This window comes from Lontra canadensis, unplaced genomic scaffold (assembly GCF_010015895.1).
Source record: "Lontra canadensis isolate GAN:19392208 unplaced genomic scaffold, GSC_riverotter_1.0 scaffold11, whole genome shotgun sequence".
Classification (NCBI taxonomy): Eukaryota; Metazoa; Chordata; class Mammalia; order Carnivora; family Mustelidae; genus Lontra; species Lontra canadensis.
Genome location: NW_022631005.1, coordinates 16199014 through 16223460, shown reverse-complemented (window position 1 = coordinate 16223460; position 24447 = coordinate 16199014). Strand labels below are relative to the sequence as shown.

Genomic DNA, 24447 nt, shown 5'->3' with positions numbered 1-24447 from the left:
AGGAAACATTAATTTGTAAAAACAGGCAGGCCTTCTACCATAGTCAAGGGAGTATTACTATTGGGGCACATCTTATTTTGACCACATTATACTCCAAATCACGACCATATACAACTGAAGGAATTCAAAAGGACAAAATCCCAAAGCAAGATTCACAAGCCATATTCTAAGACTTCCTATCTATCCACCTTCTGTCACATACACAAGTATAGACTTTTAAAATTAGGGTCTGTTTCTAGTTTCCTATTGGTTCATTAATGTCTTGACCTTTTCCCATTTGTTATTTTTTAAATTTTTTTTATTTAAAGATTTTATTTATTCATTTATTTGTCAGAGAGAGAGAGAGAGAGCGCGAGCGAGCACGCGCACGGGAGAACACAAGCAGGCAGAGGCAGAGAAAGAAGCAGACTCCCCACTGAGCAAGGAGCCCGATGTGGGACTCGATCCCAGGACCCTGGGATCATGACCTGAGCCGAAGGCAGCGGCTTAACCAACAGAGCCACCCAGGCGTCCCCCATTTGTTATTTTTTAATTAATTTATGTGTTTCCTTAAAGTCTTCACCAAGTGCACATTTCTCATAAACCTTGAGGACTCCTGTTTAGGAAAATGAAAGCATTTTCTTGAATCATGTTTTCATAGTTACAACTTTGAGAACAACTTCTTGAGACATGTCTGGGAGCAAGGCGTAGGATGGATTCCCATAGGATACATTCTTCGATGTGAAATTACCCAGTCAAACAAAGCGTATAGTAACTTATACAAGAAAAGTATTTTATGTTGCCATCACTATACATGTCATGTTTTTCCATAAACTGGCTAGTCTTCATCAGTGTATGCCTTTACTTTTATTCTTGGGTCCATGTAACTGTTCTATCCTACTCTCTGTATTTATACGTAGTTACTGGTAAAATCAGTTTTTTTCCCCCCAAAATTTGATTTAGTGTTGATTTCTTTGGATACCATTATATCTATTATTAGCTGTGTGACTTTGGGCAAATTTTTAACTTAGCCCTTTGTGCCTTTGCTGGTACATGGGGGATAGTAATTGTATCTACTGAGAGAACTGTTGTGATATCAAATGGAGTATCAGAGTACATGTCTCAGCCTTGCACTGGGCAGAGAGTAAGATTCAGTAAGTTGCTGTGCTTATGCTATGTTGATGCTTCGGTAAACCTTTATCTACAATGTGTATTTAAAATATATACTTAATTATTTTTCATGAAATTTTTTTTTTTGGTGCACTGAAGTATTTATTTTACTTATTTTATTGCTTTCACTGATGACATTATATTTTAGAGCTGGAATACATATATTAATTTTTGTTACCCTAAGTTTGTTGCATATTAAATTTATATACAAACTGAGTTTATTTCTGAATTCTGTTTTGTTCATTGTTCTACTTTTGAATCTGTAAAGTACTCTTTTAAAAGTTATCACTCCATACATGTTCTGAATATGGTAGGCCGTTTCCCTTTGTTATTCCTTTGCTAGAAAATCCTTTGATATTCTGCACATTTATTTATTTATTTTATATGAATTTTAGAAGTATGCTGTGAAGACATATAAAGTAATATTTTGGCATCTTTATTGGAATCTTGTTAAATTCATAAGTTATCTTAAGAGATACTGTCATTTTTATTACAGTATTTATTATTTCCTGTCAGGAGCATACATGTCCACATTTATAGAACCTTCCTTGCTTTTCCATTATTTTTCGTCGTTTTCTTTGTAAAAGGACTAAGAGACAGAAGACTTCTGTTTTAAATCATGTTCTTGGGAAACTGATTCCCCCAATCATATTCTTAGGAAAGTAACTTATTTATAAGAAACATGTGAAGATGGCTCTGTCCATCGAGAATCTACCTCAGATCCATTCTACTTAAATGGGGCCAACATAAATCATTTTCCTCAGCTATACATTTGGGATGCTAAAACTTGTTTGAACGTGTACTACATTGCTGTAAGGATTATCAAGTAATATATTCAAAATTCTTTGAAAATGTTCCAATATAAACAAGGGCATGGTATAATGAAACAATTATAACAACATTTTTGCTTCCCAGATAATAAGATTCTAGAGGGCAGGAACCTATCTTCTCCTCTTGTTATTCACAACATGGTGCCAGTCCACGATAGGAACTCAGTAAATGCTTCTGTGTTAGGGGAAGAAGTAGGTAGTAATAACATCACAAATATAAAAGGAGGAAAGGCTTGAGGAATGGTATGGTCTAGAGAGAATGAGTTTATTCAATTTTACTGGCACAGTTCTTTCATTTCATATGTAATAATCTTTTAATTCAACATTGATCCATATATTTATAAGCTTTCCTTCTGCTGGGCTCCCCTATAGTGAAATTTTATACCTTTATATTAATGTGATAAAAGTGATTTGCATTCCTAGAAACTTTCTATTACATCCTTCCCCCCACCCCCTTAGTGTAGCTGCTCTTCTGAAAATGAGACTGTAGCTGGGAGTGAAAAGAGAAATGGGAGAGGAAGGAAATGTTATATAATCATCCAACATTGACTCCAGAACTAAGGAGCAAGAATATGCCAAGATCACGATAATAACCATTGTTGTGCCAGATACTAACCAGAAGTTTTCCACATACTGTTCTTAACCTCAAATTAAAGGTGAACCAGAAGGATTTCTATGTGCCAAAAGTTAGTTCAGGTTTTCACTTTCCTTGAAACCTTTCTGGTTCCCCAATGTCTAAAATTAAAATTCCTTCTCCCACTGTGTCTGCAGTTGGGAAAGAAGAGCCCTGCTAAAAGGCTTTGTCTATTCACAGAAAAAAAAATTTTTTCTGTTTAGAATTATTGTTTGTGGGAAATTATTAAGTGTGCAAACACATTCCACTGACTTGATATCTTAAGCATTTGCTTTTTTTTTTTTAAACCATCAAGGGCTAACAATGTGACCCTGTCATGAGAACTGGTCAAAACTAAAATACTTGCATTGCAGAGCTTCTGGGTTTTTGGTTCAATCGTAACATGGAGTCTGATGGATGCTTTATGTAGCAGAATGGCTTTCAATTTTCTGAATTAAATATAATTAAAATAGTGTCAGAAACAAACTTTTAAGGTTCAGCATCATTAACGTCTTCTTTGGATCCAAAATGCATTAAAGACTCACTCCATATACAAACTCTGAAGGGAAGTCCATGAATCATATAACAAAATCTGCTAGGTAGTTAAGAAAACACTTTCCCCAAAGGAATTGTGCTGAAATCCTCATTCTAACTCACTGAAGTGGGTAGGGCAGGTGGTTTTATTGTTGTATTTCCCTTTCCCATCTTCCCCTTTGTACTGTATAGATGGATTAACTGAGGGTAACGGAGAAAGCTAGGGGACCCAGTCCACACCTGATCTTCTGACTTCAATTCCTATAAATCAGAGTTCATCAATGTCGGTATTGTTGATATTTTGGGTTGGATAATGCTTTGTTCTAAGGGGCTGTCCTGTGCATTGTAGGATCGTTAGCATCCCTGATCTCTACCCACCACCTGTGAGCAGCACCCTACCCACAGCAGCTGTAAGAACTAAGAGGTCTCTGGACATTGTCATACGTCCCTTGGGGGTGGAGGACAAAACTACTCATGACGGTCACTTTAACCTTTCCAAAATGCTAGGTCACTTGTAAGTGATAACTCGTTCCATTCCCACAGAGGCCCGTTTGACTTCATATTACTCTGCCTTATGATATACGGCTGCTAGATGTGTCTTCAGACATCAGCTAGGTTGTCTCCAGTGAGAGAGCTGTGGGGAGTACTCTAACATTTGTTAAGAGTTCTTTATTCAGTGGGGATAGATTCACTCAGATTAAGGCAGGCATCTTGGATAGGCTTGGTTTTTTCCTCTGATCAGCCACAGATCATGATGCATATTAAGGAGCTATGGTGGTCAACAGTGTTATTCACCAAATGTTTCTGTTCTTCCCCCATTCTGGGCTCAACTCAGGATTGCATTTTCTACCCCCCCCCCCCAGTTGTGCAGTGCCTTGCAACAAGTTCTGGCCAATGCATTGAGTGGAACCTTATGTCACTTTAAGGATACAGCACTGAATTGTTAATGGAGGATCTCCTAGTTTTCACATCCATCTGGCATGGTAACTGGCAATGTTTGAGATGGTGGTTGCTTGGGTCTCTCTGCAAGCCTGGTCCCTGAATGACCACAGTGAGTAGAACGTTACAGCCCACGTGTAATAAATATATAGCATGAGTAAGAAATCTTATGTTTCAAGCCATTGAGACTTTAAGACTGTTAGTTTAGCAGAACTCAGCTTATTTTGACTGATGTAAGAGCTGAAAGATGAGAAAAAACCTGAAAATAGATTTATGTTAAATCAAGGTCTCCTATATAAAATAGAAAACATAATATAAAACCACTTAGAACTTCCTTACGTCTTACAGTTCTCTATTTTTAGTCACTAACTCTCTTGTACTTGAAAAGAGTTTCAATGTAGATTTCTACATACCTGATATGGTATGTAAATTGCATTGTTCTCTATGCCAAACTCATTCATTCATTCATTCAGATGATATTTATTGAACACTAAATATATGACAACTATTATTTGGGGTATCTTTAAAGCAAGGATGATTTTGTGGGCTTCCATGTAGAATATACAATGGTATTAGAGGTAGGCTGACGAAGTTTTGAAATGTAGTTTCATAATTGGATGGATGGGTAATTTCAGGCAAGTGACCTAACCTCCCCATGCCTTGCTTTTCTCAGCAGTAAAATGGTAATCACAATAGTGAAGAGTAAGTGAGGCAATGCACAAAGTGCTTAGAACACTACCTGGCACATGCTAGGTGTTCAAGAAATGATAGTTCTGATGTTTCTAAGGAATGTTATAGTAAGTGATAAATCAAGCTCTGATATGGGACAAGCGGCAAACATCCCAACACATGACTGCTTTATTCATCATTTCATCTTAAATGTCTAGAATGGTGCTTGGCCCAAAGAAGATATTTAAAAAAACCTTTACTGAATATGTATAAAAGCATAGAGGGAGGAGAAGACGGACTCCCCAGTTTGATTCCTAACCTTGTCTTTTTTTTTTTTTTTAAAGGTTTTATTTATTTATTTAACAAAGAGAGAGAGAGATCACAAGTTGGCAGAGAGGCAGGCAGAGAGAGAGGGGGAAGCAGGATCCCTGCGATCATGACCTGAGCCGAAGGCAGAGGCTTTACCCACTGAGCCACCCAGGCACCCCAATGACTCCTAACCTTGTCTTTATCTCTTGCTTATCTCACCCATGCTGCCAGCTCCAAGAACCTGGAATAGTCACTGTGCTAAATCTGTTTACTTTTGTAAAATGAAAGGATGACACAAAAGAGCTAGAAACAATGTGTCTATAAACTAGAATCATAATCTACCACACTTTTCAGAAAAAGGATAATAAAAGTCTTATGACAATATAATGTGAAAATAATAAACATACTTGAAAATAATCAATAGTATGGAGACTCTACAAAGTTGTTGTATACAGTTTTAACATTTCCAAAAGAAACTTAATGGAGATTGTTTCATAAAAAGGGCAGTAAAACTCACTGGCATTAACATCATCACAGAGATGTGCTAGATTTCCCTAAGAGATCTGTGGAGAGAGAAAGCGAAGGAAGTTGGGAGACAGAGAAATTAATGCACAAACCTGCAACTAAAAGAATAAATTCTGGAGGTCTAAAGCATAACATAGTGATTATAGCCAACAATCCTATATTATATACTTCAAAATTGCTAAGAGACTAGATTTTAAATGTGCTCATCACAGAAAAGAAATGATAATTATGTGACATGAGAGAGGTGTTAGCTAAAGCTATAGAGGTAATCATATTACAATACATAAGTGTATCAAATTAACATGTTGGACACCTTAAACTTACACAGTGTTATATATAAGTCATATCTTGATTAAAAAGCAAAAAAAAATTCATATATTAAGCCTTTCTTGGTCTTCCAATTCATTAAGTCTTGTATGTGAAAGAGAAAAGTTTAACTCACAGGTGGTGCAATCAAAATGACGTAAGCCTTCAGAGTCTCAGTCTTTCTACCTATTAAGTGGGATGATAATACCTACTCCATAGGGCTTATCATGAGCATTACAGTAAATAATGTGGCAAAAGACCAAGTAAGAAGCAAACTGCCAATAAATAGTGGCAATTGATAGCATAATAATTATTATTATTGCAAATATTTATAAGAAAAGTACTTCTTTGCAAGTGTTAGTAGTATTGACAGTAAGTTCTCTGGCTGATATTACAGTGCATGTAAATTGGCTTATGGTATGGGTTTTAGATATGCTTATGTAGCATACAGAAGAGACAACAGGTAAAGAAATGTATGCTTGCTAGGTAACCATTTTGTGAAGTTGGATGGTAAGTTGGGGAAAAAAATAATGTTTAAACTTAGAGAAACGGTTCAGAAAACAAGAACACAGAAAGCCATTAGAAGAGTAGTACAAAGTACTACCTAGCTATGTGACCTTACTTACTTTCTCATTTCCTGAGAAAAATGGAGATAGTAATACTGAACAAGACTGTTATGAGAAGTTAGAGTTAATATTTGTAAATCACTTAGAACATGCCTGGAATACAGTGAGTGCTATGTGTTTATTAAACCAAGACAATGATACAAATGGCTGAAAATATACAGAATGGCCTGTTAGGAAAACTTTAAAGATTGGCCAGGTGGTCTTCTAGGAACACAACCTGGAAAGCTACCAGGCTCATTAGTCCATACACAACTTGGACTCCTCTTATGTACAAGGTGAACTGCTGTAGCCATGAAGAAAGCTGACTCACATTTGGAATGACAGAGATGGACCAGAGGCTAAGGCAGAAGGAGCCCCAGGTGAGACTGGTGAGACTGGAAAAGTCATAAATAATATGATACCCCTTCTTATGGGCTTCAACAGTGTTCCCTAATTATTTCACAACATCTTAGGTACCTATAACTGTACATAAGTATCTGCCCAAAGCAGAGCTCCCTGAAGGTGGGAGCTGAGTCTTGTTCACTGTGGAATTCCCCCCTGACAGTGCTCAATAAGTATACACTGCAGTCAAGCCAAAACTGAAACCTATAACTACTGAGTACTCAGTACTTGGGCCCCTGAGGATCCACACCCCACTTTGAACCCTCCACACTGCTCTAAATAGCACAATATTAATGTGTGGGGAGGTAGACTGTGATCCCAAGAACATGGCCCTGTGTAAGATCTTAGTCTTTTCTGTAGTGATGGCTTAAAACTACTCAATAGTAAAACTGGCTGAGAAGCCTTTTGCTTAGGGACTTCCTCCAGTCATACTTCTCAGTCCATCCACAAACACCTCAATGCTGCCACAAACAAGATTCACCAGCTTTGCCAATGAATTATTCTTCCTTCCTTTGGTAGCTATCCATCTTCCAAATTCCTTTCTGTGCTTTCCTTGAGAATATCTCTGTCATACAATCCCTCTCACTAACCTCTCAGCCACCACTTCAAGAATCACACGTGGATTACCACTGTAGTGTCTTACTGTGAATTTGCTTACATACCACTGAAAGATAAGGCTTCCTAAAATACAAGTTTCATCACATTTCTTTCCTGTTCACGATCTAGGTTCCTTATTTCTTACTTTTACCTAATCTACTTTGGTTATCAAGAACCTCCATACTTTGGTCCTATTCTACCACACTTCCTACCAAAGCTTCCAAACTCATTTTGTGAGATTAGCATTACTCTGATACCAAAAGCAGAGAAGGACACAAAACACACACACACACTATAGGCCAATATTCCTGATGAACATAGATGCAAAAACCCTCAACAGAATATTAGCAAACTGAATTCAACATGACATTAAAAGGATCATACATCATGATCAAGTGGGATCTGTAAACCACGCAATGTAATACATATTAACAAAATGAAAAATAAAAATCATATGATCACTTTAATAAATGTAGAAAAAGCCTCTGAAAAAATTCAATATTCATTTATGAAAACTCTTAACAAAGAGGGTATTGAGGAAATGTACCTCAACATAATAGAAGCCATTTATGACAAACCCACATCTAACATCATACTCAACGAGTGAAAAGCTAAAAAGTGGAAAGCTTTTCTTCTAAGATAAGAATAAAGGGCACCTGGTTGGCTCAGTCAATAGAATGTGTGACTCCTGATCTCAGGGTTGTGAATTCGAGACCCACATTAGGTGTGGAAATTGCTTAAAAATAAGATTTTTTTGTTTGTTTGTTTTAAAGAATTTGCCTCAGATCAGAATCAAGACAAGGATGCCCACTCTAGCCACTTTTATTCAACACAGTACTAGCAGTCCTAGCCATAGCAATTAGGTAAGAAAAAGAAATAAAAGTCATACAAATTGGATAGGAAGAAGCAAAATTGTCCCTATTTGCAAATAATATGACATTATACATAGAAAACTCTAAAGAGTCCACCAAAAACTGTTAGAAATAATAAATGAATTCAGTAAAGATGAAGAATACAAAATTGATGTACAAAAATCTGTTTCATTTTTATATACTAATAACAAACTACTGGAAAGAGAATTTAAGAAAACAATTCCATTTATAATCACATCAAAAAGAATAAAATACCTAGGAATAAATTTAATCAAGAAGGTGAAAGACCTATAAACTGAAAACTACAAGACATTGGTGAAGAAACTGAAGAAGGCACAAATAAATGGAAAGATATTCTATGGTCATAGACTGGAAGAATTAACACTGTTAAAATGTCCATACTACCCAAAGCAATCTACAGAGTCAATTCAATTTTTATCAAAATTCCAATGACATTTTTCATAGACCTGGAGCAAATAATTCTAAAATGCATATGGAACCACAAAAGAACATGATACCCAAAATAATCTTGAGAAAGAACAACAACTCTAGAGGTATCATGCTCTCTGGTTTCAAACTACATTACAAAGTGATAGTAATCAAAATAGTATAGTATAGGCATTAAAACAGACACCAAGATCAACAGAACAAAGAATGCAGAAATAAACCCACACAAGTATTGTCAATTAATTTACAACAAAGGAGGCAAGCGTATACAAGGGAGAAAAAGTAGACTCTTCAACAAATGGTGTTGGGAAAACTGGACAGCAATCTGCACAAGAATAAAACTGGAGCATTATCTTGTAACATCATACATAATAATCAACTCAATATGCATTAAAGACTCAAATGGGAGACCTGAAGCTACAAAACTCCTAGATGAAAACAGGGCAGTAAGCTCCTTGATGTCAGCCTTAGCAATTCTTTTTTGGCTCTGACTCAAGGGGCAAGGGAAGCAAAAGCAAAAATGAGCAAATGGGACTACATCAAACTAAAAAGCTTCTTCTGCACAGCTAAGAGAAGCATCAACAAAATGGAAAGGGAACTAGTGAATGTGAGAGGGGATTTGTAAGTCATATATCTAATAAGGGGCTAACATTGAAAATATATAATGAACTTGTATACCTTAATGACAGAAAAAAATCAAGCAATCTAATTAAAAAATGGCAGAGGATCTGAATGGACATTTTTCCAAAGAAGACATACAGATGACTAATAGGCACATGAAAAAGATGCTCAGCAGCACTAAGCACCAGGGTAATGCAAATCAAAAAGACAATGAAATGGCACTTGTACCTGCTAGAATGGCAATTATCAGAAAGACAAGAAATAACAAATGTTGGCGAGGATGTACAGCAAAGGAAACACTCATGTACTGTTGGTGGGAATGTAAGTTGGTGCAGCTACTACAGAAAACAGTATGGAAGTTCCTCAAAAATGTAAAAATAGGACCAATATAGTATCCAGCAATTCCACTTCTGAGTATTTATCCAAAGAAAACAAAAATACTAAGCTGAAAAGATATATGTGCCCCTGTGTTCACTGTAGCATTATGTATAATAACCAAGATATGAAAGTAACCTAAATGTCCAATGTCAGACGATAAAGAAGATAGACAACTTGTGAACACACACACACACGCGCGCACGCGCACACACACACACACACACACACACATGCAGGAATACTACTCAGCCATAAAAAATGAAATCTTGACATCTGCAACATGGTAGACTTTGAAGGCATTACGCTAAGCAAAATAAGTCAGAAAGACACATACTGTATGATTTCACTTACATGTGGAATCTAACAAAACAAAACAAAACACAAAACCCCAGACTCATAGATACAGTTTGTCAGTTGCTAGAGGGGAAGAGGGTTCGGGGTAAGCGATATGGATGAAGGGGATACAAACTTGCAGTTACAAAATAAGTAAGCCACGGGGATGTAATGTACAACAGGGGATACAGTCAATGATATTGTATTGGCTTTGGAAGGTGACAGAGGATGACTAGATTTATAGTAGTAACTGTTCCCTCTATGTATCCAAATGTCAAATCACTATTGTACTAATATAATATTTTAAGTAATATAACATTGTATGTCAACTATTCCTCAATTAAAATAATATGAACACTAAAGTGCTTATGAAAGGGGTCAGGATGCTCATCTTACTGACCCAAACATGCCCACTGAGGATGAGGGCGAAGGAAATGGCTCTGACAAGGCTCCGTGTGGAATTAAGGATGAGAAGACCTGCTGCCATCAGCTTCAATTTTTGTTTCTGCAACTCAATAAAAAAGCCATGGGCCAGTGACAACTAGATGTAGACTGTGGGCTACTCCACATTACAAGTCTGATGCCAAAATGCTTTACACAGTCCACCTAACAGATGGTAATGTATTTCAGCCATTATCAGTGCAAGCAAGATTCAAACCAGTGACCCCAGGGGTGAAAGGTTGTATATCCAATTACAAATTTCCACTTTCCTTAAGTGTTAAGATGCCTAAAGCAATATATTTTATTTACATCAAGTTACATTGTATAAACTATATTTGATAAAAGAGATGACTTCACGTTCTCAACTTAAATCAAAGAATGCTTACTTAAGTATTTTTTTAATTGAATCACACTTTAATGCCATCGTATAATCTTTTGGTTAACAGTGCTCATCTTGATTATTCTAACAAAGGGAAACATGGAAATTAATACTTAAGTTGTAGAGCTTATGCCATCTATAAAATTACGCATTAGGAAATTCAAAAGAGATACCTGGCACATCTGTGAAGGTTTCTCCAAGGACAGACACGTGGAAATTGAGTCCTAAATCCTTAAGGTGCATCAGTACCTTAAAAAAACTCTCCGGATCTTTATCATGTTCCCTGGAAATAAACACACAAAATATTACTTGTGAAACCTTACGGTATTTGTTAGAAACAATGTTTTCACTTTTCACAGTATCAACTCCTTTTGTGGTCTATTGCTAGTTAAGGGAACCTCTGGCATCCAAGCGGAGATTTCCCCCTATAACCTTAAATTGCTGCATCAGCATCTTGTGATTTCATGAATGTAACTTCTCTCTCATGAATCAAAACCCAGTTCTATTGAAATCTTAAGGCTCTGCAGCCTTTTATTAAAGGAGGAATCTATCTTGTTTTTCACATTTTTTGGGGTTAGACTATAGAAAGTCTAGTGTATTTCCCTTTCTCCTAAAATGTTTAATTTTCCACTTAACACGGGTTTTTTAACAAAAGAAAAGACCAGTCTTCAAAGGACGATTCTCTGCTGATCATGAGAATGTACCAAAGATGTTTTTCATTTTCATGGGTATGAATACCTTCCTCTCACATTTCTGAGCCCCTTTGTGCCCACAAGTAACGCACAATTTAGGGAGCAAGATTACAGACTCTCTCACTAATCTCTCATTTTAAATAATTGAATGGAGAATTATAAATACATCAAAAGGGGGTAGGCCTGAGTGTAAGTCCGCTGAGTATTAACTCAGGAGTGGAGGTTAGTCAACTCATAAAAGAATAGTAATAAAGATAATTCTTTCATTTAGTAGAGGCTTTTGAAAAACATGGATTATTTTTGTTTGTTTAGCTTGTCAGTCTTCTTTATAATGACAGAATGAGAGGCTAAAGGACACCAAAATAAAAAAAAGAATTCATCAGTTCAAGAAATCACATTAAAATGAAATGAGCTATTTTTTACATTGTAAGGTGTGAATATTTCAGTATTTTTTTTATTTAATTGCACTGTTTCAAATTATCTTATTTCAGACAGATGTGGACCAGATGTCTTCAAAATATTTGTTTTTTTATTTATAATTCAGAATTTTAACTTATTTTTTTATTTTACAGGGAAATAGTTATATATCAGCAATTGAATTTCTCATTTACCAACTAATTATGTAAAATAAATCTGTAAATTGATCAAACTGCTATATGAAATATGAAAATTACATCATTCAGGAAATCTCATGAAAAATGACATCTGCAACCCTAAATGTGTTAATTCACAATTCAGTCAATATTTTCAGTATCAAGAATTAAAACAAATGCATCTTCTGATTAACATTTTAAAACAGCATTTATAATTTTATGGAATTATAAGATCTTATAGAATTTGAGTTCTGTAACAACTTATTTTAAGCTCTATATCTCTTGATTTGATTTACTTCAAATAATAAAGAATGCAATGGTGAAATGTTGATCTCTTTTTAAAATGATGCATATTATATACATGTACCACTGGGAAGTTTTTGGATAGTTTTCATATATACTGTATACGCTGTGGGCAAGAACAAAGACTCAAAACAGTTTGAAAGTAAAGAACACACCATATGCTATCTTCAAGCGTATCAATCAAATAGCTGCTACCTCATCTGTAATATGTTCTTTTGGTCTGATTCTCTGGGAAGTACTTAGATGAAAAGAATGGAAACAATATAACATAATATATCTTAAAGAGAGAGTAAGACTATAGGGAAATCTAGCCACTCTGTTCTCTAAATTTTTCATTTTGAGTTCCAAAAATTTTGGCTACAGATCCTCAAGAGAATATTTATTCTAAATAGTTCCTGCTGTTTTGTTTGTTTATTTGTTTTGTATTAAACTTAAAATAGATGCAGTTTGGGGTTGGGAGGAGGTTTAATCAGGGAGAAGCTGTAGTTCTGAAAAGATTCCAATATGTTTTCAGGGCAGCAGGTTTTATGAACCTGCACTTTCAGCATTTCCATACAAGCTAAATGCATTACAATCCTACTGTATCCTTTTGATTTTTAAAAATGTTTTTATTCAATTTCTTTAAATGAAAAATAAAGCACTTCACCCGTTTCTTCAGATATTTTTATAGGTGGACAAAAGCTTTCATATTCAACAGTCACTTTGCATAAGAACACAAAAGAGGTTTGTATGAATCCCTCTCTTGTTTAAACTATAATATATGGACGAATGTAAAGTGAGATTTTTCTTCCCCAAAATTATCCCTCAGGAAAAGAGGCGTTTTATACTAAAGTCCTTCTAACGTCTCTCATAATACTGGGCACTCTCTCAATTACTTTATTTCGAACAAAGCACTGTTTGAGGAAGTTGCATTAACCTGAAACAATGCCTAACGGTGACAGTTTTGGATGGTGGGAGCAGTCATTCACTCGATGGGACTGGCAAAAACAGAAGCAAAGGAATTTAATACCGACTTAGTAATTATTTTGAGAGACATCACCTAACAGTTCAAAGTGCTGGACGCTGTTGAAAACAAGTATTTTAAAGATCACTTAAAAAAAAAAGTAACAGAATAAGTCGTTATTAGGGATTGTGAGTAGTAAGTAGGTTTTTATAGCTAAGGAAAAGATTTCCAGTGATGACAGTTTCCCAAGTCTTGCACCCCAAGCAGCTTAGACAGGGTTCCAGATGACAGGTGCTGGAAACATGCCAGCTTCCTGAAAAGATGGCACCCACCATACTGATGTCAAGAATGCACGGAAGGGGAATTTGGGCTAAAACTGCTTCATGAGATTTAAGGGTGGGAAAAGAGCAATACTTCTAAAATTATTTTACAGGATGTGCGCTTTGAAGTATTATTTATATCTAAATTAGTAGATCATATAAGTAGATACTCTATTTCATTTATGTCCCTCAAAGTTACATAATGAATTTTGCTAAACTTTTCTCTCCGTTTTCTCTTTAGAAAAATGAGAAATTTCCTAACATTGAGATGATCATTAGATGCTGTGCATCTAATTTAGTATTAGGTATTTAGAAACAGCCATATATCAAGGCACGAATGACAGTCAAGGGCAGAGCTCAATGTATTTCGATGGGTGAGGAACTCATTCCAAATATCCAAGGGGTCATCCATAGAATCTATCCCAGCATCCACAATATTTATGAACCCATTTAGCAGAGTATATGAATCTGTCTTAAATTTCTTTCTAAGAAATCTAATGTGAAGCTCTCACATTTATAATTTTAGCACAAAACATTAAATATAGGGTAGAGGATTAAAATAACATAGTGAGTGCCCCTTTTTCCAATAGCTATGAAGATTTAAGCACACATTTAATAATACACTCAGTTCCCTATGTAACCATACTTGGAGACTTACTGGTTCCTAAACATTCTTCTGCTCTTATCCATTGCTAATAGGAAACTAAACTGAAATAATATTTTAGAGGGCAATTTGGTAATATGCACAATAAGCCTGAAAGTGTATATGACTTTTGCCCCAGTAATTTAGAAAATTTAGAAAAGATACCCTGTCAAATAATTAAAGAGGTACACAGAAATTCAGCTAGAATATGTTCATAACAGTATTGGGTTTATAATGGCAGCCATCTGGAAACAACTTAGAGGGATAATAAAGAAATACATTTGGATACATAGGCAATACCACACTGCATTAAAAATAATGCTATAGAAGGGCTCCTGGTTGGCATAGTCAGAGGAACGTGTGGTTCATGATTTCAGGGTTGTGAGTTCAAACTCCACATGATGTGTAGAGATTACTTAAAAATAAAATCTTAAACAAAAATAATGCTATTGAAGTATACTTCTTGACATGGAAAAATACCCGAGAAATACTGTTAAGTAAAAGGTAAATGACAGATTAGTATTTACCATATGAACTGCTTTTATAAGACAAATGGGTGTGTGTACCTAGAAAAAAAGTCTGGGATGAAGTATATCGAAATGTTAACACGGGTTGTTAGGTTTCTTCCCACTCTCCACCTCCATGTTTTCTATTATTTAATAAAGATTTTTAATAGAAATCACTTTTAATGCTTTTAAGGAACTAATCCCCCCCCACCCCAACATTCTGCCACAAAATTGTATTCATGGGATTTTTGGCTGATGTACCATTTTCAGTATGTATAGTAGCATAATTCCTACTTTCTTCTGCCCCCTCTATATTTGATAGCTGCCCATCAAGCAAACTTGACTGATCTAAAAACATTCTTGAAGATGAGTCAAAGTCCAAGCCTCCCACAATCCCCTCACTCTTGAATAGGTAAGAATGAACAGTCTGGCTGGGAACGAGTTCCTCAGCAGCCCAACTATGGCAGAAGCGACCAGCACGGAAATATTTCAGGCTTACTGGAAGCAGCAGATATAGCAAGAACAGCTTTTATTCCCAAATATTATTCAGAACATTCGAAAAGCATAAACTGTTTCCATGTGTTTTTTCTTCCTATATCTGTTCTCTCTCTGTTGCCTTTCCCGTTTAGTTTTGTAGAGCTAAATTTCTTCTTATTCCTCATTTAACATTCGTTCAGTAAATATTTATTGAGGATTTCTAAGTTCTCCATACTTGTCACTTACACTAAACTGTTACCCTTTCCTATTTTCCCACATAACTTTATCCTTACAGAATGCAGTTTCTTTGATATTGTTCCTTGCATTGCCTGGGCAGAAGACTGGCTCTTTACCCATGCTATTGTTTCCCAGCAGCATGTCACTCTGGACTGAGAGCTCCATGAGGGAAACATAAAGGATGACTAGTTTGTTCACTATAAGTACCCAGTGCCTTGCCAAGTAGTGGAAGACTTTACTTCTGCTTATCAGTATCTGGTTCTTCTCTCTTCTGGGCACACAGAAGATTCCAGGTTTAACTCCTCCCAGTAGCGGAGGCCATAGAACTAGTTCTGGTCTGTGGGATGCAAGCTGACTGATTTGTGTTACCTGCAGGGAGAAGTATCTAAGAGTAGTTCCGAATAACACTTTCTTGGGTGCAAAAATCCTTGTGGAGAGCTTGTGTTATGACTTAGGTTATAAAAGGGAGACAGTCTGGACTGCTACATGGAGGCAAGGCCAGCTAACCATGCAGCAGACTTTGAGTTAGTGAGGTAAATAAACTTTTGTTGTGTTAAGCAGCTGACATGGGGGAGGGATGTTCATCACTGCAGCATAATGTGACCTATACTGACTAATACATTATCTGTGGCATAAAATGAGCTGCTCAAAAAAAATGGATTGAATAAATGAAGGTATGGAAAAAATGATTTACATTTGTAGAGCTCCTGCTATATGTTGATGATTCCAAGCCAGGCACCAGATCATAAATATTCTTCCTCTTAAGATCACACAGAAGAGGTTGAATCTGCATTTGAAATTATGTCTCTGCATTTGAAAGTCATCTTCTTTCTTCTATACAATCTTTGATTTTTTTTCTTTCTTTCTTCCTACACATAATGAGAAGAAAAAGAGTTGGCACCCTCAGTCCATGGTTTTGTTTCCAGACCAGCAAGGCCTGGACATTCCTTATATTCTTGTGACTTGAGGTTAAAACCCATTGGACAAGAGATGGCAATAAGAATATGTGCAAGTAATAAAAATTATGATCTCTCTAACACCATGGTTTCAAATTTCTTTCCCTTTCTGATATGCTAACCTCCATCTTTATTTCTTTGTCATGGAGTACTGCTTTACTTCCAAATTCAGTGATGTGTTCCTTGTTCACAAACCTAAAGTTTCCATTTATTCCCCTGTGTTAGTTGTTACAATCATTTACTTCTCTACTCTCCTTTCTAAGGCCAATAACGCTTCTCTCTTCTCTACAGACCCAACATAGCAATAATCAGTTCTGGTTTCCCTCCACATTTGTGGTTTCTGCATCTTAAATGCTCCTTCGCATAGAATTCAACTGATAGTTCTTGCCACCAACTACTTGACTTCTGTCTCTCTCTCTCTTGGATACTACTAGTGCCCCTCTTTCTCTCATTCTACCAGACCTCCCCACCAATATTTACTTATGGCTGACCAAGACCAAGACTCTCCATTGTGGCTTTCTCTGAAGATTGTTCATGCTGCATTCTGCCCTTCAGCTCTACTTTTAGAGAAAGAGTGAAAGGTGCAGTTCAGAGAAAAGTGTCTCTGCCACTGACCCGGAATATGGTTACAGCTATATCACATAACCACTTATAGCCTCACTTGCTCCATCCTTAAAATGGGATAACAGTAATATCCACATTTAAAATGTCAGTTGTTAGGAATGAAAAAAATACCTGGCACCCTGGAGATCTACAATAAACTTTCATTCTCTTCATCTTTGGTATTGGTAGTATTTTATTTATTTTTAAAAAATTAAAAAAAACATTTCTTTATTTGAAAGAGAGAATGAGAGAGAGAGCAAGACAGGGGGTAGGGTCAGAGAGAGAAGCAGACTCCCTGCTGAGCAGGGAGCCCGATGTGGGACTTGATCCTGGCACTCCAGGATCATGACCCGAGCTGAAGGCAGTCACTTAACCAACTGAGCCACCCAGGCTCCCCAAGGTATTGATAGTATTTTAATATTTTAGAAATGTTAATTAGTTTATTCCAGCTCCTCTCCTCCCCAATATACTCAAGATGCTAAGATATTTTATGTCCACTGCTTTGGGGAAGGCATGGGCCAGGCATGGGGGCCTCCAAACCCCACCAAGAAAGGGGACAATCTTCTTGGTTGATTACAGGGGCAACAATCCATGTAGAAATAAATGGTAAGGACTTCAGACAGGTACAAGTATTTAAGCAAAATGCCGCGTGAGTGCAGCACACACCCTTCCACCCTGTGCTGCCGTTTCACCACCAGAAAGAAATGTGAAGGAACTTTGAGAGTCCCAGAAGCCATGGAGCACACTTCCTGGGTCAGAACCTTGTGGGAGAAGCACAACTTGAGAGTGAATGTCTGAGCGAGTCTATCTAGACAGACAGTAATGGGGACATGCCTGAGAGATTCCTGAGCTATGGTAGGCATAACAGTGGAACCATGGTTTCTGAGCATGTCATGGTAGAATCACAGAGCTGCTGGCAGACAGGCAGAAGCAAGGGATCCCTCAGCAGTGGCCTGTGAGGAATGAGGACCAGGGAGATGGAAGACAGGATCTTGAACTACTTGAGCTTTCTGTCACCATATTGAAAAGGGCCATTGCACAGAAATTAAGTTATAGAAAAATAAAATTCTAATTTATGCATATCAGGGTTTCATGCCATCTGCACATTCATATTCTCATCTTTCCTTTTAATAGCAGAGGGAAAGATGTCTGCCTTTCAAAATTCAAAGTCTATTAGAGCTCCAGATCTTCTGTCTTGCTTCTTTTTGAGAGACCTGTGTTCTTATATTCCATTTCCTTCCAGAAACCTGTGATCTTATTCCCTACTCTACAATTTCTTCATTTGTGTCTTTGGCATTTTTAAGGTACCCCTTTTACCTGATAACATTTATTGATAATAAGTGTTACAATAGTGGGCTATTTTTAGGTGACTTTTCACAGATCTTCTCAACTTAGAACACGAACTATGTCTGTCTTTTCTCCTTCCCGTGTTTTCCTTACAACTTTGCTCCTATTCTCACATTCTCCTGGATGAAAGTGTTCTCTAACAATACCAATTCCCCAATTCCCACCCTTGCCCCATCCATTCTCATGCTCCTTACAGTTTAAGTTTGACACCACTGACCATACTCTGCCTTCTTAGAAATGGTCCCTTGCTTGTTTTCCAAATAGTGTACTTAGACTACAACCCATTGACCTTCTCCCCAATCAAATCTTCCCATTCATTCCATCCAGATGGTCACCCAGTGAAAAGAAATCATTTTTTCCCATTAGGTACCACAACATGATTACCTTTTAAATCTCCCTATTGCTAAAAGCTTAGAGCCTGCAGGTTGTTTCTCTTCAAAAATGATTTCCTCTCTCCCTGGATATTGTATACAATAATTTCATTCAGTCATCTAATTTATCAATAAGCTCTCCTTCTCTGCAACTCTGGCCAGCCAGCCTGCAGATACCCATGCTTCAAAGAACTGGCAGGCCATGAAGAACCTTAATTAAGATGAATTAGGTCTTCCCCATTCTTGGATGTTACTTAAGTGGCATCCACTATTACACATACTTTTAAATCATCATAATGTACATAATTACTTCCTCTCAGACCTGGGAGGTTCTATGGAACTAAACTCTTTCTCCAATTCATTACTAAGTCTTTCTATTTCCCTCTGAAATAAAGTTGCTCCTTGTCAAATGCGATGACTGGGGCTGTAATTTGAAACCGACTAATCATTTATACTTTCTTTTGAATTATAACATTTCTAAGAGATATGTAGAAATACATTCAAAACTATTGTTAGCTATCCTAGAGCTACTCCAGCATTCCCCCTTCTATAGTTAGAAACTTCTTGCTGGGTTCAGTCTAGGAAACCCTGACATCCCTGAGAATTGATTCTACTTCTCATATAGGAAGATACATGATTCTTATTTCCTATTTTACCCTGTTGGGAAGCTTACAGTCAGATTTCAAGTGCTCAATCTCAACATCTAGGAGATTTTAATAATAGGACTGAAACGTATAATAAAGGGAGTAAAAAAAAAAAAACACCTCACTGGAAAGGCTCAATAGTAGAAAAAGTATTGCATGGAATAGAATCAATGATCTTACATAAACAGAATTTACCCAATGTGAACACCGGAGAGAAAATTAGACCAAAATTTTTTAAATTAACATAACAAAGAACTGAACCTCAGGGACCTCTTGGACAAGAGAAGCTCCAACACTTGTACTATCAGAATTCCAAGAGGGGATTCTGTATTATTTCTCACAACTGCATGTGAATCTACACATTTTTTTAAAAGATTTTATTTATTTATTTGACAGACAGAGATCACAAGTAGGCAGAGAGGCAGGCAGAGAGAGAGAAGGAAGCAGGGTCCCCGCTGAGCAGAGAGCCCAATGCGGGGCTCGATCCCAGGACCCTGGGATCATGACCTGAGCCGAAGGCAGAGGCTTTAACCCACTGAACCACCCAGGTGCCCCGAATCTACACATTTTTTAAAAAGATTTTATCTATTTACTTGACAGAAAGAGAGAGAGCACAGGCAGGGGGAGCAGCAGAGGGAGAAGGAGAAGCAGACTCCCTGCTGAGAAGGGAGCCTGATGAGGGGCTGGATTCCAGGACTCTGGGATCATGACCTAAGCTGAAGGCAGACGCTCAACTGACTAAGCCACCCAGGTGCCCCTATAATTACTTTAATACACATTTTAACTGTTAAAAAAAGCATGCCCATTGTAATAAAATACAAATAATTCAGAAATATATGAAGTCAGAAAGCCCCTATTCCTTACCTTTCATGACTGTACTCCTCAGATATTAACCACTACTAACAGTTGTTTGGTGCACAGGGATCAACTTCTTTCTAGGCATATGCAAACATGTATTTTGTGTGAACGTATTTTTATATACATCTTCCTCATTTTATAAATATGAGGTCACTTCCCATTGTCACTAATGCATAACAGACATCTATTTCCATCAACACATATAGATATTCCACTTTAAAATGGTTACCTAATATTTCAAAATTTTAAGTAAATTCCCCTCCTAATGGACAATTCAAGTTTTTCCCCATTTTTTGATGTTTCAAATAATACTACAAGTGACATCTAGTGATTTTTGTAACATTCAGATTTCTCTGTTGTAGAATCCTTAATTCTTTCTTGCTTTTCCTCCCGTCCTACATTGTTCACTCTACTTTTGGAACTATCCTACTTTTGAAGTTTTACCTGCTTTACCTTCTGCTATGTTTTAAGTTCCATGAGGGCAGAACTTATGCTTTTGTTTACCCAGTACTTCCCATGTCTAGAACAAGGCCTGGCGTACAGTTTAAAAAGTTATTGGGCACTGGGGTGGCTCAGTCAGTTAAGCGTCTGCCTTCGGCTCAGGTTATGATCTGGGGATCCTGAGATCAAGTCCCGCATCAGGCTCCCTGCTCAGTGGGGAGTCTGCTTCTCTCTCCCTCTCTCTCTGTTGCTCTGTCAAACAAATTAAAAAATAAAAATCTTAAAAAAAAATAAAAAGTTACTACTGTGAATCAACTCTAAATCTAGATCACCTCTTCTGAATCTAATGCTCTTATTCCCATTTACTGTAAGTGATGATCTTACTACTTCTATAATCAGGTGGATATTTGGAATCTTCACTTGGCCTTTCCAATGACATCTCATTTATAATACTTACAAGCTACACTGATGCCCCATCAAGCATAGCACTAATGACCAAGCTCCTTTCTCGTATCACCATGTCCTTCTTCTCCCGCTATTCCAGGATCTCAAGCCCAATACATTTTTGAACACAAGGAGGCTGTTTCCAAACTTGCCAACATTCCGATTTCTCCACCGACCATTTACTCCTGCTATCCCCGCAAATAAGCACTGGTGTTCATATTCACTTTCACCCTCTCCCTTTCTCCCTGCTCTCTACAATCCACAGCTCTTGGGCCTACGACTCTTGAATCTGGAACACTGCTCTCCCCACTTCTCTGCCACTCCCTGTCTGTTGTCTCTCTCGTTGACTTTAAATTTATTGTTACTGGTAGTCATCCCTGCAGCACGCCATCTCAGTCTGAATCAGTCTGGTACGGACATTCATATGCTACTGATGATTTCAGGAATGTGTTTTTTGACATTATTTCATAATTATTTGTATGCTGTCCCCTTATAATGAGCTGGAAATCCCATAACATCAGAGAAACTCTTTGACTCAGAAGTTGGCGAGCACTCAAAATACGACTTTGAAATGAATGAATGATGGTTGTGTCATGTCTGAGTAGAGACCGTTATATTTTTAAAACTTTGGTAGGCTAGGTCTATGAAATGACACGAAGGATCACGTTTTTTTTTTAATGGAGAATTAAACATGGTCTGCATGATTAGACGTCTTTCATCAAAATGGATTTCAATTCTTAATAACAGGTTTTCATATTCAGTTGTGGACATTTTGTCACATCTAGAAATGACAAGGTCTTCAATCATATGGCAAAGAATTTTAACTTGAAGAGAAAAATCTACTCCAAAGCCTCACTCTGATTTAAAACATATTAAAATAAAAATGGACAAAGTAATTCATAAGAAATCCATCCAATGGGGAGAATAATGCAAAAATCCTGTCCATTTCACATACTATGTCTTGCTTCTAGACCCAAAGAAGACTGCTGTGTTTTTTGGCTAACACAGAGATCCCCTAGAAGAGACAGTCTCCCTTACTCAGCAGCGACTGCTAAGCACACCAGATTGTCATGGCAATGACTGTGGGAAAGGAGGAACACAATATGGAATGTCTGTTCTAGAAAGACCTGCTCAAAATGATGTGTTCTTGTTGCTACATATGTTGCGTTTTTTTTTTTTTTCATTTTATAAACAGGATTAATTATGTATCTCCTCTGTTTCCCTACATTCTTATAAATGGAATTAATCTGTGTCATCCTACATGGTCCCTTTTATAATACCGTAAAAGAAAAAAGTTCAGCCCCTTGTTACTCTAATCATTCATTGCTTATTTAAAAGTTATTAAGAACTGCCCACAGTAGGTACCAAAGGTATCCTAACTATTCATATGGAAAAATAATAAGAGATTCTGAATATTATAACATTACATGCTATAAATTAACTATATTGCTCAAGAAGTGCTCCAGACTGGGAAGTCTCATGAACTGAAGTCTTAATTAATTAAATGTACTTATGGCTAGTGGATATCAGAATAAATTATTTCGGATAAAAAATAGATAATAAAAGTAGTTAGGTATGGTATATAGTGTATTTGGTGAAAGATCATTTTGACTGGAGTGCCTTACAAGTGTAGGTAAACCCGAAAGGAAGAGAAAAAGATGTTCCTTGAAAGCTAATAATAACCAATTCATTTATGACTATTGTTCTAACGATGAGTTTAATCAGAATAAATGAAGAAAAAGTTTATATGAGCAATATAGCCTAATGGAAAGTGGGCTAAAATCTGAGTTCTGATACTCAATAGCTGTAATCCAGGGCAAGTAACCAAACCACTCAGAGATTTAACTTCTTCATCTGTAACAGTCTGGCTAATAATGCTCACTTCAAAGGGCTGTTGAGGGGATTAAGTGAGGTGATCTGTATGAAACAATTTATAAAGCCTAGCAAGCAGAAAATACTCAATAAAGGATGGCTGTTATTATTATTATTGTTATAATGATTATTATAATCATCATTGCTTTATCTTTCATTTATAGAACTGGGGATTTAAGAATATTCTAATCAGTTTTTTAAAAAGATTTATTTATTTATTTTAGAGAGACAGCGGGAGTGAGCGAGAGTGGGCAAGCCAGGGGAGATGCAGAGGGAGGAGACAGAATCTGGAGCAGACTCCCTGATGAGCTTGGAGTCTAACATGGGGCTCAATCCCACAACCCTGAGATAATGACCTGAGCCGAAACCAAGAGTCCGAAGCTCAACGACTAAGCCACCCAGGCAGCCATCCGATGAGTTTATCAGCCATTGTAAGTGGGGGGATAAAGTCTGCTACACTTTTTAATCAGTTATTGATAGTAAGTGGAATGTACCATCGTCAAGCTTCCAATGTTTACCTTGATAATTATATGTGGAGGCAGCTTAAGAGTTACCTATGTTACACATGCAAACAGTGTAGTGAGCATTCAATAAATGGCAATGATTATTTACAACATAGAGTTACAAATATGATTTAAAGTAAAATTTCCATTTGTGTAAAAAGACACATATCTACGACTGAAATGTTCTTCTCAGGATTGTATCCCTCATCTTGTCAAATGTCACCTTTAATCCAGTCATCCAAGCCGCAATGAACCCAGTCACCCTCACAATAGTGATCAGTCCCTGAACCAACTCCTATTCTCATTCTCATCATTGTCTTTCCTTTCTTGATATAGTTCACATGCTCATCATTCCTTCCTAGGAATATTACAGCGTCATTACCAAATCACTTTTTTTTTTTTTAAGATTTTATTTATTTGACAGAGAGAGATCACAAGTAGGCAGAGAAGCAGGCAGAGAGAGAGAGAGAGGAGGAAGCAGGCTCCCCGCTGAGCAGAGAGCCCGATGTGGGGCTCGATCCCAGGACTCTGGGATCATGATCTGAGGCTTTAACCCACTGAGCCACCCAGGCGCCCCACTTTCTTAATGATAATTACAGCTGAAATCGGGAGAGTAAACTGTCATCTCTTTTCATCTCTCTTCCCCTCTTAGAAATTACCTAAAAGCAACAAGGAGAACTAGCAATGGAGGGCAAACGTGATCTTCCACAACAATAAGACACCCAAAAGCCTGAAACATGCAATA

At 37.0% G+C, this 24447-nt stretch overlaps 1 protein-coding gene across 5 annotated transcripts in view; it reads right to left on the bottom strand.

Moving 5' to 3' along the window:
• Positions 1-24447, bottom strand: part of GTDC1 (glycosyltransferase like domain containing 1) — a 425334-nt gene that overhangs the window by 51553 nt on the left and 349334 nt on the right. For all 5 annotated transcript variants that reach the window (XM_032856128.1, XM_032856125.1, XM_032856127.1 and 2 more), the window contains one exon: positions 11123-11232. In XM_032856128.1, coding sequence (XP_032712019.1) covers positions 11123-11232 — 110 coding nt within the window. The remainder of the gene's footprint in view (positions 1-11122; positions 11233-24447) is intronic.